Raw genomic sequence first — 16,848 nt, forward strand, 5'->3', positions numbered from 1 at the left:
ACAAGTAAAAATAGTTCACAAAGAAGTTAATATCAATAGAACTTCACTGAAGTAAAGTATGGATTAAACAGTCAGCCTAGGCAAATGGTGACAGTATAAGAATCTAGATAAGTAAGATTAAAAAACAAAAGCTGATGATCCCAGTTTCTTACATGAGATAAGAAAAAAAAATGCAATAGATGGGATTAAAAGCTGCATTGAAATCATGTTTTGGTTGATGAGAATCCTTGATTAGAGACAAAACCCGGGTAGTTGAGAAAGTGGCCTAGAAGTAGGTAGTACCCTCTGATTTCTGTGGTGTTCGTTAAACTTTTTTATAACAAAGTAAACAATGCTATGCAATTTTACAGAAATATTCATTCAGACTTTATTATATAATACCAAATGTATCTTTAAGTATCTGCCATATTAGAACTAAACATTGTTCTTTTGGACCTCTTAATGTAGACATTTCTGCAGAAGAGGACAAAGATAAAAAAGACACATCCCTTTCAAAATCTAAAAGGAAGCACAAGAAGAAGCACAAAGAAAGACACAAAATGGGTGAAGAAGTCATTCCACTCAGAGTACTCTCCAAGTAGGTTATGAAACTGATCTATGTGACTAGCTTATGGTACCTAGTGGATGGGGACGTATTTATTGTTTAGATGCTTTGTAGCCTTTTTGTAGCATGAGACCATTGCATTTTCCATAGTTTCCCTAATTTAATTGATTTTTTTTTTTTTTCTCAGCAGTACTGGGTACTGACATGGAATAATTCATTTGCCTGTGTAGTGGTGGGCTGGCACAAAACATCCAGCCTTTATAGTGGTGCTTACATTAGAAAACCTTTATTATGAAACACCTTCTAATGAAGAGCAGGGAGGAGAGGTGGGTGGAAAGGAAACCTGACGCCAAGTGAGATCAAGGCTAACAATCCCAACTCTTTCCAATTGATTTATCCACCATCTCAAGCCCAGGATTAGGGACAGGCTGGGTGGGCTCAGCTTCCTTGGTCACAAATGATGTAATAAATTCTATGTCTGCACTGGGTATCTTGGCAAATACAATTTTGCATTTAGTTTATTGTGGTTTTAACTGCAAAAAGCAGTAGTGATGGCCTTTTGGCCTTAAGGTACCTTTTTTTTTTTTCTATCTATCCAACTTTTTGCCTTTGCTCCAAACCTGGGGCATCTGGAAGTGTGTGGTACGTTGTCTTTTAAGTGTTTGTCTTTAAGTATTTCCTGGACTGTGTATGAATAGTCAGTTACAGGAAACTTTTTCAAAGTCACGAGTTGTTTTGCATACTTTATTGAAATTTATTTCTTAGCAGTGTTTCCAATGTTTGGAGTATTTAATTCATATTTAAATCTTTGTATGTCTGACAGTCCATCACCATTGCTAAAGTGCAATTCCAATTTTTATTCAACAGAGTTGCATATTAGCAACAGTATTAGCCTGTAGCTGAAAAGGTTGAAATACTGGAGTTTTCTACTGCTGTGTAGAGTTCTGCTGTGCCAGTAACTGCAAATCATCAATGGTTCCTCAGTAATTGATCTATGGAGCAAGTCATGGCATTGAAGAAATTTAACAATAATATTCATGTCTGTAATTGTTGGGCTCTTAGGAGTCACCACAACTAAAACATGGAAGCACTTACTTTTTAGGCATCCAGCAAGTACCTCCATGTTAAAGTAGAGGGGGTCCTTGCCATCTTGTGCCTTATACCATGATGCAAAATTGTGCTTTGATTAACACACACTACATGTGCATTGCAGTATCATTTTTTGTTCAGTATCTATTTCGATATATTTCCTAAAAGGATGGAAGTTCGAGTTAAGGAAAAAATGGATTCACCATCACCAAAACATGGAAGCACTTACTATTCGGGAGCAAAGCAAGTACATCCACATTTAAGTTGTGGGGATCCTTATGTGGAGACTAAGTAGTAACTAAATAGGAAAAAAAACCAGACAACGAAGCAACACCCCCATGCCCTTCCCCCAGAAAAAACACCTACCCTATGGTATACACAGAGTTCTGATAATACTATAAAAACATGCACGTATATTACTGTAAGTAGGCGTCTTTGAACTGTAGCTAATTTTTAGAAACTTTTAAGAAAATTAGGATCCACCGCCACTGAAACATGGAAGCACTTACTTTTTTTAGGCAGCAGGTACCTCCATGTTAAAGCGAAGGGAGTCCTTTTAAAAAACACAAAAATTGCTTAAAATTATTTAACAGACAGGCCACACAAAAAATCTTGTTCAGTAATACTTGATGCTTTTGGTTCTTGTTGGAGAAGCATGCCTTCATCCGCTACAGCCAAAATTCTTCATTCTTCTCTTCCCGGATCAAAAAATGTTGCAACTGAAGTGTAGAGAAAAAGAGAAAAATCCTGGATGGTATTTCAGTATTGCGATCAGGATTCACCTCTACTAAAACATGGAAGCACTTACTTTTTTAAAATCACAGAAAGCACCTCCATGTTAAAGTAAAAGGGGTCCACAAAAAAAAAAAGGTAGTTATCAATGGTGCTTGTCCTTTTCCATAGAGATTCGGAGACTACTGCATCAAACAGAGAAATAGTTTTAAATTTAAGTTAGCTGTAGCAAATGGGGGGGGGGGGGTTAAAAAGAGCATAAGCATTGCAAATACTTGCCTGACTCATTCCTCATGGTCTTCTCTTCCTTCGAATCTGGTTAACAAGTACCTCCTTGAGCTTGTATTTATACCATACCTTGCTGTGGAATGGTGTTGGCTTTTTATCTCTAAGAATCATTACGTGGGTCTTTTGTTATTTTAATGTCCTTGCTCTGTTGAGAATGTATGATCCTGGGTGAGTCTGGATGCTTTTTTGAAGTATACAGTTGTCAATGTTAACAGCTAAAACCATTACCACAAGATATCCTCCTCTTTAAAAATCCTCTATCAGCTTGTTTGATAGCACAGATTAGGGTAACAATGAGTCGTTCTCACAGTGGCACTATAGGCATTGTGTTTCTGTGGAGCAAAGCTCTAGCTGTTTGCAGAAACATCTCCATGTTAAATGTATGTAAATATATAAATTGCTTCCATGTGGTGGTATTTTTTAACCAAAATGCATTTGAATAGTAAGGAATGTTCTTATCTCAGTAGGTTTTTGGTGAGTTTAACCAGTTGTTGATTTTCTATCAATGATTTTTCTAGAAAATAAATGGCTGATTCTTAATATAGTAACACAGGAGCGGGTTCACTGAACTAATTCAGTGAATTCAGAGTTCACCGTCTGAATTAACTCTGAATTTATTGCCTATGCTATTTAGTCCCTATAGTGTAGGTCCAGTAAGAAAACACAGTTGACCAAGCTGTTTTATATGCTTTCTAAATAGGTGAAACAAATTTGGGAGTCATTCTATTTGTATGATAGGTTGATCTTGTTAGAACTTGCCTGAAATATTAAAAAGCTAAATGAAAAAAAAAAAAAAAACAAACCGCAGCCATTGATGAGGCTCAAATCGACCTAAGTGCTGGAACACATCTAGTGGTAAGAATGCTCACCAAGTTCAGCTTGTAAACTGTTTCATCTTAAGTTATTGTTGAGTTTCTAAACATTATTTTCTTGTTTACAACTGACATCTTATGCCTGTGTTGCTGTTTTTAGGACTGAATGGATGGATTTGAAGCAAGAATATTTGGCCCTTCAAAAAGCCAGTATGGCCTCCTTAAAGAAAACAATGTCTCAAATCAAACCTGAGCCTGTGGGAGAGATGGAAACGGAAACTTGTGCACAGAAAAAGCCTCAATCTGAAAATGACAAATGTAATCCTCTTTGTGATGCTTTTTGTCTTTTCTTCATGATTCTAGTACACAAATATAAGTGGTTTAAGACGCTGGTCCTCTACAAACACTGAAAAATAGTTTCATTTTCTATAATGCTGGTGCTTTCTCTGAATGTCAAATATTATTAAAACCAAACCCCCCTCATTTAGATAGATTTGGGACTAAGGAATTGTATAAACTAAGATTAAGCAAGTAATTTCAGCATATTCCAATAGCGCTTATTAAATTTAAGGATCTTTTTAGATAATTGTAATTTTAAAAGCCTCAGAGAAGTAAAACAAGAATCAGCATTTTTGATGATGTAACTGGGCCTGATTTGCTTAGGTTCAGCTATACCTGCAGCAATTTACAAAACAATTTTTCTAAAGCCTTCAAAAATGGCTTGCACTTGTTTTTAATCAGTTTTACGGTGAAAAGTAGGTTTGTAGTTTTTTCCTCTTAGTTAAATTTACATTTTTCAGAGATAGAATTGCTCTTTTTTGCTTTGGATACTTGGTACTTCACTAATTTCAATACTGACATTGCAATGCTTGTCTGATTATTTTTGATCACCTTAGAATTGAGGCTTCAATTATTAATTGTAATCCATAGAATATGAAATATTCTTATAGGAAGAACATGTAGGCTGTAAAAACTTCTGAGACTCTTTTCTTGGAACGTATTTTTTTCCACTTACTTTACTCACATTGACTTTACCTTGTGAATAGATCTGCATTAGCAGCATTTGATGCCCCCTGTTTCATTTTTTGTGTGCATGATGTTGCTTATGTTCTTTCATAGCATCTTTAGTTTGTCAAACTAATAAATACAAAATTTTTTTCTTCTCCTCCCACCCACCCCCCCTCGCCTGTTTTCAAATTGACCAGCCACAATGGGGCCCCAGTTCGTGAGTGGAGTAATTGTGAAGATCATTAGCACTGAGCCCCTGCCGGGCAGGAAGCAGATCAAGGTAATGCCTTTGTAACCTCAGGGTTACTGTTAGCCTTTCCTCTTACAGTGCCCCCCAAATGTTTGAATATGGAATGCCATTTAAACAAGTCTTACTGATTTCTTTTTTATTTGTTTGGCCAGTAGCTGTGTACAGATTCTTCTCTAGTACCTGTTAATGGCAGATTTTACAATGGCAAAACAGGGTAAAAAGGATGTTTCAAAGCAAAAAATTAGCCTTTAGAGAGCTTCAAGCAATGTCAAGTTGATAATGAAAGCAATGACAAAAATAGATAATGCTTTAGATGATGACCAGTTTAAAAAGAGAAGTTGAAGACAAAGTGGGTGGAGCATTCTGTATTTGTCACTGTGACAGTCACTCTGGCACAATTCAGATCAAGAAATCTGTAGTAGTATATTGGGGGTTTTATCATTAATAGGAATTTGGGGGCAAGAAAATGCTCTCTGCATTAGGAAACAGTTGTCTTTTTTTTTTTTTTAGTAAGAAATTCACAATTCCAAAATCTCCAGTTCAGTGGGAGTGACAGCAGTAGAGCTTGTCCAATAATTCATTCACCCATTTCCTTTTTTTTTTTTTTTCCTCTCTCTCCTATGGCAAGTGCTCTTTTTTCCTCAATTTAAGAAAATGTTTAAGATAACTTAAATTTTATTTCATGTCATTATATGAAAGTTACACAAGTAGAATATTTTACTTTAAGGAAAATAGCAGTTTTAAGCTGCACCCTGTGAAATGGCAATATTAAAAGTCTTCCAAAGGGAATAACAGGCTTTTTCCAGATACTGAATTTTCCATGAATATGACCCAGGACGTTTTCTTTCACAAATTGCGCTTTTGGATGAATAACAACTGGAAAGAATTTAAACAACTTTAACTCACGTTGGAATAAATATTCAGGCCACTTCGGACAATGAGAGAGTGGCTCAAAATGGGAATTCTGAGATGACTTATCAGACTACCTGTATTTATAGCTGAGTAGTCCATTTGAAGTCACTGGCTGCTTGCGAGTGTTTGAAGTTTAGTGTGTGCATAAATAAATCTAAGCAAGATGAGAGACATCTCTCTCACTGAAAACAAACTGATGATAGGGTTTCAACTTAATCAGTCTTATCGGCCTAGGTATATTTGTAGGCAGTTGTCTGAGTGCTGGAGACAACGAGAGAATGTAGTAGTAGTCACTGCAACGTTTAAGGGCCCCTTTGCCTGCAGTATACACCTTACTGTCTTAAGTTTGTGTCACAACTTCATATATTGTGGTCAGGAAGTAAGCTGACTGCTCCCACAATAGTTGGAGATAAACGTAGTTGGGTAGATATTTTACACTTCTGGTTTAGTTTTAGGGAAAACTAATGCTTTAGGACAGTAAAGGGGGACAAAATAAGATTGGGGTGTCCTATGCCATTATTGATCATATCTTTATTTCCCCATAATAAGTATCTAGGCTAAATATTTCACAAAATGTTAGCAAACAAATGAGACAAGGTTTTTGGAGAGACATGTAATTGCAGAATCCAACTGTAGTTGGAAGAAACAATAATATTTAGAGTGCACCAGCTCTTCCGCAGGTCAGCACTGGAAGCTGCAAACTGTATTTGAGGCTTAGTAGATTTTTCTGGCTGTACTTTTCTGTACAGCTTGTAAGCAACTTTTACAGTTGCTTTTCTGAAAGGCATAACTCTTTGACAAAACTTTCCTTTGCGAAGTCCAGTTCCTGGACTGTCAAAGCTGCAGCAAACACTGCCACTAAGCAATGCATCTAGGGGTTTTTTTCTTCTTAATAAGCTTCCAGAATTGATCTGCATTTCTGATTTTTGTCAGACTTAATTACTTTCACACACTGTAAAGGTCGTTGCAGAGTAGTTTTAGTATTGTTTTGATATTTTAATTTTTTACTTCACTACTGTGATATTTTGCTATTAAGGAGCTTCTCAGATCATAATATTTGCCAACTCCAGTAAGCTGTTTGGGGAGTTGTAGTTTTCCATGTAAGCATGACTTTGGAATACCAGAGTAAAGAGTGGAAAGTAGCTTTCCTCTGCTCTCAAATGATCTCTACAATACTGGCACATAAGCTTTGTTTTAAGGCTGTCCTTGGTAGTGGAGGGTTAAAAGCAGTGTGTAATTCTTGAATAGAAGCATCTTACTTGAGCTGCCTGCTGTGAACAAAATTGACTAGGAATGTGTGGTCTTAGTTAATTTTCCTAACAGCAGGTATTACAAGTGAAGTACTTCATCTGAAAGACCACATGTGACTCTTCTTCCTTCAGCTCTTAGTGCGAATTTTCAGGCAGAGATCACTCCATAAAAACAGGATGGATTTTTTGACGACTACTCATTTCTCACATGATCTGTAATGAATGAAATTGCTTTTATATAATTCATGCATAGAATGAAGTTAGGTATTTTTCTGTTGGACCGACCTATATTAATGTTACAGTACACAAATTATTTTTCTTTTTTAACAATGTCCATACAGGTACAGTGTTGAAATAAATGGATAATTACTGATGCTCCATTAGTAAAATTATTCTTATGCAAAAAAATAACATCTTCAGGAATTACTGCTTTAAATTGTTCTTGGAGGGCAGGATGGGAGATAAATGGGTGTTGTAGGCTCATAAATCAGAATTCAGATATAACCTCCTTAGGAAAATATATTAATTCAAAACTATTTGACAAGAGATTGATTGATTAAATGAAAAACTTTGATTCCTGCCTTCTACTTCATGACCTTTTTGAAAATGTCAGTGACCTACAAATTGAATGGCCATAAAGTCACTCTTTTTATTTTCGTATTTTAAAGTCTTATTTATGGTCTGTGTTCTCTCACATGCTTTGGTAGAATGCTTTGGCAGTGCTGGCTGATGTTGCTTATGTTGACATGCTGGAGGGAGACACAGAGTGTCATGTCCGTTTTAATACTCCTGAGGATGCACAGACTGTTGTGAAATCATACAAAGAAATACAGATCAAAACCAACTGGAAATTCGAAGTTCTCGCTGGTAAGACTTTTTTTTTTTTTATGGTAGTACAGGAGTAGACTCGAGTACTATGAGAAAGATTGTATCACATAGTAGCTTTATGGATAAATTCAGATAGCTTGGTCGGGGAAAAGTGCCTCTTTTTTTATCTGAGAGTCATCTTATTTTGATATTGTAGTGAAATTGGTAAAACAATAAGGATTTTTATGCCATTGTTCAGAGCAAAAGAATGATTTTCCATGTCTTTATCAACGTAATTATGTTCTTTTGAGATTTGATTTATTTATGTCACTTCTAGTGGCAATGGACTATAGAACTTAATTCATAGTTCAGCTTTATGTATATAGCATTCTGGTGATGCAAAATAATTTAAAATGTTTTTCTTGAAAATACTGTACTTATGTGAAATTACAGGACAAGGATGTAACAGCATGGATACACTTAGACTGGTTTTAGCGCTTGCCTTCTAATTAATCTTTCTTTTTTTCAGGAAGTTGAATAACTTATGCCAGAGTACTAGTACTTTTAAATTGTATTTACACTAAAATTTTTACTGTTTTACTTTGGAACTTTATCCTTACGTGTGTGTTTGGTGTTTTTTTTTCCTGTAATCACTCTGCTCTTCTAAATTTTGTCTTGTATTAGATTGGACTAGTCTTCCAAGTGTAGAGAAACCTGCTTACTGAAGTGAAGGTAGAAGAAGAGGAGCTTTGTTACTCTGTTAATAAAAGTTTTAAATTCTCAACGTGCACTAAAAATCTCAAATGCACAAAAAACCCCAGATAAAACAATCCAGATGAGATTCTCTCATTTGCGTGTTAAAATATTTTACCACACTCCTGCACAGACCCTCGCGTAGGGCCCAGTTCCGTGCATGCAGGGATGTAAACCTTCATAAACATCAATCAGGGATTGCAGAAGGAAGAGCTATAATGGAAGCATTAACCTTCATAGTATCAAAGTTAATTAGAGACTCACTGAATGCTGCTAATGGCATTTGGAGATAGGTTTGTCTCAAGTGTTCTGTGTTCCAGAGATCCAGAAACAACTTGAAATAAGGCATTTTACAGCTGTGTGCTCTGTGTGTATTTGTGTCTGGTTTTGTATCCTTATGTAAGAGTGTAGTAGTAGATTGGGAGTGAGTACAACACTGTAGGCGCGTTCCATTCATAGTCTTTAAGATTATTTTTTTTTGTTTTTCAAACTGGTTCATTGAAATGAGAATGGAAAGGCTTCTGAAGAATGCACAAGTGACTCACAGTAAGGATTTCAGCTTTTCTTGGTGGCATAAGGTGAATACGGAGAATACAGGAAGAATCTTTAATGCTGTCTACTGCAGGGACTAAAGCTTTGCCAGTAATATTTTACTTTTTACAACTTTGACTAAATGTTTTCAGCTTTTCATCTGACAAGATATTACGCATCTATGGTAATGCTTAAGTGTTAGTGTGTGTATAAGTAGTGCTGGTTAAAAGTATGCGAAATTGGTTCTCAGAATTACTAATTCCGTAACTTTTGCGGGAATCTTTTCTAAGATAACTTGGAAACTTCCCTGTAACTGAAGATTTCCCATGGGACTGTGCAACATTACATCACAAAATTCCCATCATGGTAGTTACAGCACAAGCCAGAGGAAACAGTGGCAAACTGATTCCTACCGCAAAAAAGCAGCTGAAAAAAGCTGCAAAATTATTTCTTCTCATGTTCCTCCCCATGTTAAAGTATTCCTAACTGCCCATGAAGTCCCCAGAGCTTGCTTCTAACAATGGCTAGAAATGAAACAAGCAATGAAACAAAATAATCTGAGTCATTCTTACAATAATTTTTTTTTCCCTCTTTGGTAGTAGTTTAAAATTAGTCAGAGGTTGAATACATCAGTAAATCAAAGGGCCTCCAAGTGCTATGGTGAAACTTTAGCTAAAACTGAGCTCCTTCTTCTAATTACATGTGGAGAGTGGTGTTGGCATATTTCCTCAGTTCTTGTTAAGTTTGTACAACTCCCTGCTCAGGAAAACTTAGTCGCGTACCTTGGCAATCCAGTCTTAAAAAGTAATAAAATGCATAGGACTTTGTTTCAAGTTCTGTCCAGCTCATACAGAACCGAGACCTCAGTGTCAGCTTGAAGCTTCTTTGGATGGAGTTTTTTTTTTTTTCTTTGTTCAACTTGGTGTTTGTTGGTCAGATGTTGCAACGCTGTATGACTTCTTTGACTATGACATTTAAGACTGATGGGAAATACTTGTTAGGTTTCCCACACAGGTATTTTCACATGTGTTTACCTTAGAAAAGATTCTTCCTCGTCACAGCTGAAAACACTGCATGCACTTATGTTATACTTTTATCCATATACTGTAATGTTAATTTGCTTTTCAAGGTGATCATGAACAGCGTTACTGGCAGAAGATTTTAGTGGACAGACAAGCTAAACTTAACCAGCCTCGAGAGAAGAAGCGGGGTACTGAGAAGGTAATTTGCAAGTTTTTTTCCTGTACTGCCATGGTTGAAAATATGGCTTTGTTTCTGTGTAGGTCTACAGTTTTTGATAATTTAACTTTCGGCTCTGTATTTAATCCAGTAAAATCACTTTCTACTGACTTTGCAGCAGGGTTTTGCAGCCACAAAATAGAGAACGTGTGACTGTCCCAGTCCAGTTGCCAAATGCGAGGCTTGTCTTTATGGAGACAATCAGAGAAGGTTAAGTCCATGACTGAAGGCACGAAGTTAATTTGTAAGCTGGTTTTGCTTTTAAAAACTGTCTGTATGAATTCATTACAAGTTAAGTAGTCTTGATTTGCTCTAGTGTGATAAAGTCTAGTGCCTTAGTCTTCATTATCTAGTATGATTAAAAAAATGTTTTTCTTCAGAATGAATCTCTCTTCTCACATTTTTTTTAGTGCACAGTTGCGTGGTATGGCGCGTGCTGGTGTGTTCCTAGTGTAGTCAAGAGCCTATGCACCAGTGTGTCTGTGTCCTGATCCAGACAAATCTGAATGTCACTGCAAGCATCCATAGCTAAGCATCTTCCAGACCAAAACTGCCTCACATCTAGTCAGATTTCCCTCCAACCTTGACCTTGGTGCTTGTGTGAGGCCACGGGGTTGATGGAGTGTTGCAATGAACTTGCAGGCTGCAGTCTCCACTCCTGCCCCAGAAGATCCTTCCAGGCATGCAGAGTTCTTCATTAAGCCAGTCAGATCCTTTACCTGACAGAGAGGAGCCAGAGGGTATTTCACAGACATTTTATTGCTGGGTTTACTTCACACACATTGCAGATAAGGTTTCTGAGTTCACTTTAACCTGAATCTTTATGCTGTCGCTTGCAAAACTTCAGAATCATTAGACCTTAATTATTTTCTGGTGACTTTGGAGCCTTACTGCTATTTTTGTTTGCTAGACTCTCCAGTGATGCACACAATACCAAAAATGTCCTAGTTGCTCTATATATAATGAAAAAAATACTACATAGATCTAATGAAACAGCAGTTGTGCAGGTCAAAACCTTTTCTTGTACAAGGCATATTTTGCATGTATTATCTTGGTAGTCTAAACGTTCTTTCAGAGATCCAGCCAACACATGAATCTAGTCCTTTTAAACAAAGATGTCTATAAAGAATTTCCCAAAGTGACTGATTTAATTTTATTAAAAGCATAAAAATGACGTTGGCTCTAGCCATTATTCTTTAATATAAGCACTAAGGTCATGTGAAACCTGTACAGCTTTAAAGCCTTTTACTGAGTGCTGCCACGTTTTTCTTTCTTTTTTTTTTAATATACTTTTACTTTTTTAAACAAAAGGTGTGGGTGGCGCCTTTGACTTCACTTTGGACTGTAGGTGCCCTGCTCTCAAGTTTCTATGCTTCACCTTTTGAAGATTGGTATTTGTTGACCAAACTGGTGTAAATTGGCTAGTAATGTACCTCATCTAGGCTTGCAAATATAAACTGTCTCGCTTTTGCCTAACAATAGCAGCAGCAAGGATGCAAACTCCCACTCCTCCCCCTTACCCATCACCTTGCAACACTGGGAGGTGTTAACTTCAAAGCTCAGTGAATACTATTTAAATGCTAACACTGTTAAGCAAAACATCAAGTTAAGAATGCCTCACTGTAGTCAATGACTCTTAACCCTTTCACTACTTTTTGGCAGTCTGTATTCCAGAAATATAGACTGATAATAAGGAAAAGTGTTTCTTTCTCGGGTCATTAATATTAATTTTAATCTTTTAGTTGACAACTCTTCTCTTGTAAGAGTACTCACAAGTTGACTTCTTTGAAGGTCACAATAAAAGGAGGGAAAAAAAGTAATATAATGATTCATAATTGAACATGTACAGCTGAATATGCCGTTAGTGTATCTTTCTTTTAAAGATCTATGCTGTCAAAGGTTTTAAAATCGCTTACGAGGTCTCTTTGAAGATGAGCATCTGCCTATTAGCTGTTTTATACTTATAACATAGACAGCATCTTAGACTTTCCTTTGATTTGTGTTTAACAGTAGGCTTAAAAGTTACATTCACATAAGCTGTGTAGCTGCCCTGATGTCAGTGTGAGTATTTATAGCAACAGTGAACATACATAGTGTTGCACGGACTGCATCACGTTACAGGGATGCTTTTGAGTGTAACTTCAGGCAGTTTAAGATTACTCTTTCCCATGTGTTCTAAAAAGTATAGCCTTACTCAGGTTTTGTGCAATGGGTGCTCTGGCATGCCAGGATAAGGGTTAATGGTCACTTCAGCAGACGGTTTCTGGTGTAATGCCTCCCCTCCGGGGCGGGGGGGGGGGGAAGAAAAGAAAAAAAAAGTGGTAGAGATTTTTACTTTCTCTGGCATAGTTCTTATAGTAAACTAAATGTCCAAAAGAGACCAGATACCAAGGTTCCCCAGAGCTTGTGAATAATGCCTAGCCATCCTTTGGAGTTAAAAAGGTGTTCAGTGTTGGGCTTTGGCCCAGACTGGGTCGTTCATTGTCACCTCTCGGCTCCCCTCTGCTGCCTGTTCCAAATCCATGTTCTCTTTAGTCTGATGTTCAACTGCATGGGAAAACAACCTTAGTGATTTAGTGATACAGACTAAAAACCTTCTTGCCACGACCTGTTTCTTTAGGGCAGTGCCAATTTATGCAGACCTAAAGCAATTCATCAGTCTGTAGCCTTAAACCCTCTGGACTGATTAAAGTCTTCTGTTCACAGAGCAAAAGCATTAGTGCCTGCAGGCTTTCCACTTGGGTCCTTGTCTTCTCGGGGGAGGTGCTGCTGAGCCCAGTTTACACGTAGACCCCCTTACACAGAAGGAAAGGAGGAAGTTTAAGAGGGTGGGAGTGATGGTAGAAGTGAAAAGCATTTGGTGAGGAAGTGAGAATTGGGTATTTGCGATGGGCGGAATAATTTGCAGGATATATGGAAAGGGAGGATAGTGGGAATGCCTGGGCACAGCCCACCTTATTCTCTTCTGATTATGACTGGTTGTGGGCTGTGTCCTTGCAAGACTGACCAGTTACTGTTCTGTGTGCTGGTGGGGAGAGGTCCCACTCCAGAGCACAAATAAGCCCCTTTCCCTGGTTCTCTGAAGTTTGTATCTGTGGAAGGGCTGGATACCTGTTGGGAGACATGAATGGTGGTGTGCTTAAAAATAGGTGCTGATACTGAATTGATTAGCTCCAAATGGGAATCCTTGAGGCCTCTTGCAAATTCTGAGGTGCTGGTATAGAAGCACTCACTGGTATGAACTGGGCAGTTCACATCTCAGAGCTTTCCTTGTGATTCTCCATCCCACATGTTGAACGAATAAACCACTGTACTAGTCACTTCTTTTTAGAGTTTAACTCCTTTAATCCATTTATCACATACCAGAGAGTAAAAGTAACTCCTAGTTACCTCTTGAGATCAGTTTTATTTCTGGAGAATGGTTGAGAAAGTCATCTACCAGAACTTACTGCCTGGCACTGTTGAGAACATGATAAAGATTGTAATCAAGTTAAATGTCCATGGGATGCAGGAGACGTATTAGTAAAACTGTGGTTGTGTAGTTACATTGCAGCACAGCAAACAGTGTGTCAGTGCAACATCAGTGTAGAGTGTAATTCCTGACTGCCGTAATCAGTGCAGCAGCCTACCCCTGCACTTCCAGCCCGTGAACAAGATGCAATGTCTGCAGGACATAACCATGACCACAGTCATGTGAATAAATAGTAAATAACTTGATTTAAATGTGAAACTTTTCAAATCTAGCAAATTTTCAAATCTGTGTCCCTTCAGCAGCAGCTAGTATGTTTTAGTAGTCTCCATCAGATAAGTTAAAGTGGATTTATGCTGGTGTGTTACAGATGTGCCTAGATTGACAGGACTTTCCTGCTTTCTCATTTTTTGTTCAGGTTAGGCAGCCTGCTTGTTCTTAGCTGCTGCTTTTTTTTTGGGGTGTTTTTTTTTTTTACCTTATTCATGTAACAGTTAACTTGTGAGCTCTAGCTTATGGCTAAGGAATCTTGATGGGGCATCGCAGTAACGAAGCTTGTGCCTTTGCTTTTGGGTGTTAGGATGGGGTGGTTGCAGTACTGTGGATTAATCTGTGAATGTTCTAGTATGGCTGCTTTAAAACCAAGTATGCTTTTATGTTGTGCTCAGTGTTTTGTTTTCTGCCTGAAGACACAGTACACAAATTTAAAATTAGCAGATCATTTGTGTTCTGCAGGAACATTTCTCATACCTCTCCGTGCCAGGAGCAGCTAGGAGGTACCCTAGTAATTAAAGCTACCTCCCTAAAATGTAACTGAAAACAAACAAATCCCTGGTCAGACAGGGTTTTGAGTTAGGGATTCCTAGGGTCACTGTTCCTCCAAACTGCACTGTTATTTCTTGAGATTAATTCTCAGCAGGGTTGTGATAGAAATTGTGCTGGTTTGCTGGCCTGAAGGATGGCCCCCATCTGGATTTGTGTTTTGTTTTGTTTTTCTTTGCTGAGTATAGAAAATGACACAACAGTCCTAAGGCATTTTTTTAATGGTCTGACCTTGTTTTTCTTACACCAGTAACAGCATGAATCCAATGAAAGGGTAGGTTTTTTAACTTACTGTGTGAGATGATGTTTTGGGTTTTTTGAAGTTGTAAGTTTGTTCTCTTCAGCCTTGTTGGGAGGAAGAAGGGGTGGAATGAAGGATGCTGCACTGTCCAGAGATTGAAGAGACACCTTACTATTTTTGATGGTTCTGAGGCAATACTGAAATAAATTATATCAGGACTGCTTCAACATTTTTTGGTTGAATGTACAGGTTAGCTCAGCTGTTAAAAGATTAGATTTTTTTTTAATGAAGTTTGGTAAATCAGTGAATAATATGTTCATGACTGTGAGATAAAATCATAACAATATAACTTTCCTCTAATCTTTTCTACAATATTTTTCCTGTTTGCAGTTGATTGCTAAAGCTGAAAGAATGAGACTTGAAAAGACTCAACAAACAAGTAAACATATTCGCTTCACTGACGATAACTAACCAAAACTGATTGCGATCTTGAAAGTGAACTGGGTATTTTAAAAAACAACAAAAAAAAAAACAATCAAAAACGAGCCCCACAAACACCACTGCTTCCAGCAACTAAACCGTTTTTAAGGCGACATCAAAACCTGGTCCGTTTGATTCATAACTCCACAGACTGCAAGTATGAAGATTGTTTTGAATCCCATTTTTAAATAGGCTGAATGTTTACTGCTTCTGAGCCGTTAGATAAAGCTTTCTTGGAAAAAAAAATGTATTAAGAGATCTTGCTTTATTTCACTTCTGTTTGTTTTTTTGTATGTTTTATACACTAGGTTATGAAATAAAATGCTTGAGAAACTTTCAGTTGTGCATCTCCAATTCTTCTGCCTGCTTTATGACACTGTAGATAATAAAACTGGTAAATGCTAAATAAACCTCTGTAGGCCTCTGTTTAGTCCATCAGACTGTTCAAAAGTACAGTATAATTACTATGCGGTCATCCATGTATTTTAAAGTGGCTAGCACTGACTGAAAAATCCGTCATTGAGAAGTCTGGAAGAAAATTTACTTGCATGAAGTGCACACTAAACTGAATTTAGACTCTCTCTCTTTAGAAGAATCTTTGGAGGAAGAAATAAGAAAACCTTTGTTACATCTGATAACTGTAGCTCCAGAAGTAATTCTCACAGATAAGTGTCAAAGTTGTGCGGTTCACAAGTTAAGATGGTGATGTTAATGTGCTTTAAAGTATTTCATTGTATACTGGCAATATTTAAAAAACAAGAAAAAAGCCCTAACCATAAAATTGGAATGATATAAAGATTGAACTTATGTATGACTGAGTCTACTGTTAAACCTCTCTCCATTAATGTAAAGATAAATTCACATTTTTGTGAGATTGTTTTAGTGAATTCTGTTGCAGGGCAAATAAGAGGCTAACACATTGGTTTATAAAAGTGTGAAACTTCCATATAAATAGAAGGATGAGAAAGCTATTTTGAAACTAGAAGTACATCCCTAAAATAACATCAGTCTCGTGCATGAAGCTGTCAATGACACTCTGGGCGTTTCTGTGGCTATATTTTTTGCTGGGAAGATAGGTTAACATTTCAAAATTCCATGCTACCAGATTACTGGAGCAGACTGGGTATTTTAATGATACATATTTTAACAAAACGATGTTTGGTGATACTGGTATATTTTTGCTATCTAAGAAAAGAATAGGTGTTATCTCTGCTGAATTCTTTGAAGTAGTGTGGGCGTAATACCCACAGTGGCTTTGCAGTCGGGGAGAACAGGAGGCACAGGAGGTAAAAAACAAAAAAGGAAAAAAAAAAAGGAAAAAATATTTTTCAAGAGACTATACCAAAGCATATGAATGGTAATGAAACAATCCAAGATAGAATAGTGTAGAGAAGCAGCGTGGTAAGAGCAGAGGAACGTTTATGGAGCACCATTTAGGTGCTGCTACTCATGATGTGGCATAATGCAGCAGCAGTGGGAACTGTGTATGTGTACAGTCCATAGGTTCAGGTACCACCAGCATCTGTCTCCATCCTTCCCTTCGCTCCTAGGAGATTCGGATTAGCATCTGAGCCACCAGCAGACGGCATCCTTCTCCTGGGGCAGTGAGTGAGGGAAGGGA

At 37.4% G+C, this 16,848-nt stretch overlaps 1 protein-coding gene across 3 annotated transcripts in view; it reads left to right on the forward strand.

Annotated features, from left to right (window-relative positions):
* LARP7 (La ribonucleoprotein 7, transcriptional regulator) overlaps positions 1–15,565 on the forward strand; it is a 29,002-nt gene extending 13,437 nt beyond the window's left edge. Inside the window, exons 8-13 of one of the 3 annotated variants that reach the window (XM_074154349.1) lie at positions 448–577; positions 3,626–3,783; positions 4,671–4,753; positions 7,593–7,752; positions 10,106–10,197; positions 15,138–15,565. In XM_074154349.1, coding sequence (XP_074010450.1) covers positions 448–577; positions 3,626–3,783; positions 4,671–4,753; positions 7,593–7,752; positions 10,106–10,197; positions 15,138–15,218 — 704 coding nt within the window. In that variant the 3' untranslated portion in view covers positions 15,219–15,565. Of the gene's footprint in view, positions 1–447; positions 578–3,625; positions 3,796–4,670; positions 4,754–7,592; positions 7,753–10,105; positions 10,198–15,137 lie in introns of all 3 variants that reach the window. The other 2 variants (XM_074154348.1, XM_074154350.1) reach the window with 2 other exon arrangements.
* The last annotated feature ends 1,283 nt before the right edge of the window (positions 15,566–16,848 follow it).

The sequence above is a fragment of the Numenius arquata genome, chromosome 10 (assembly GCF_964106895.1).
Source record: "Numenius arquata chromosome 10, bNumArq3.hap1.1, whole genome shotgun sequence".
Classification (NCBI taxonomy): Eukaryota; Metazoa; Chordata; class Aves; order Charadriiformes; family Scolopacidae; genus Numenius; species Numenius arquata.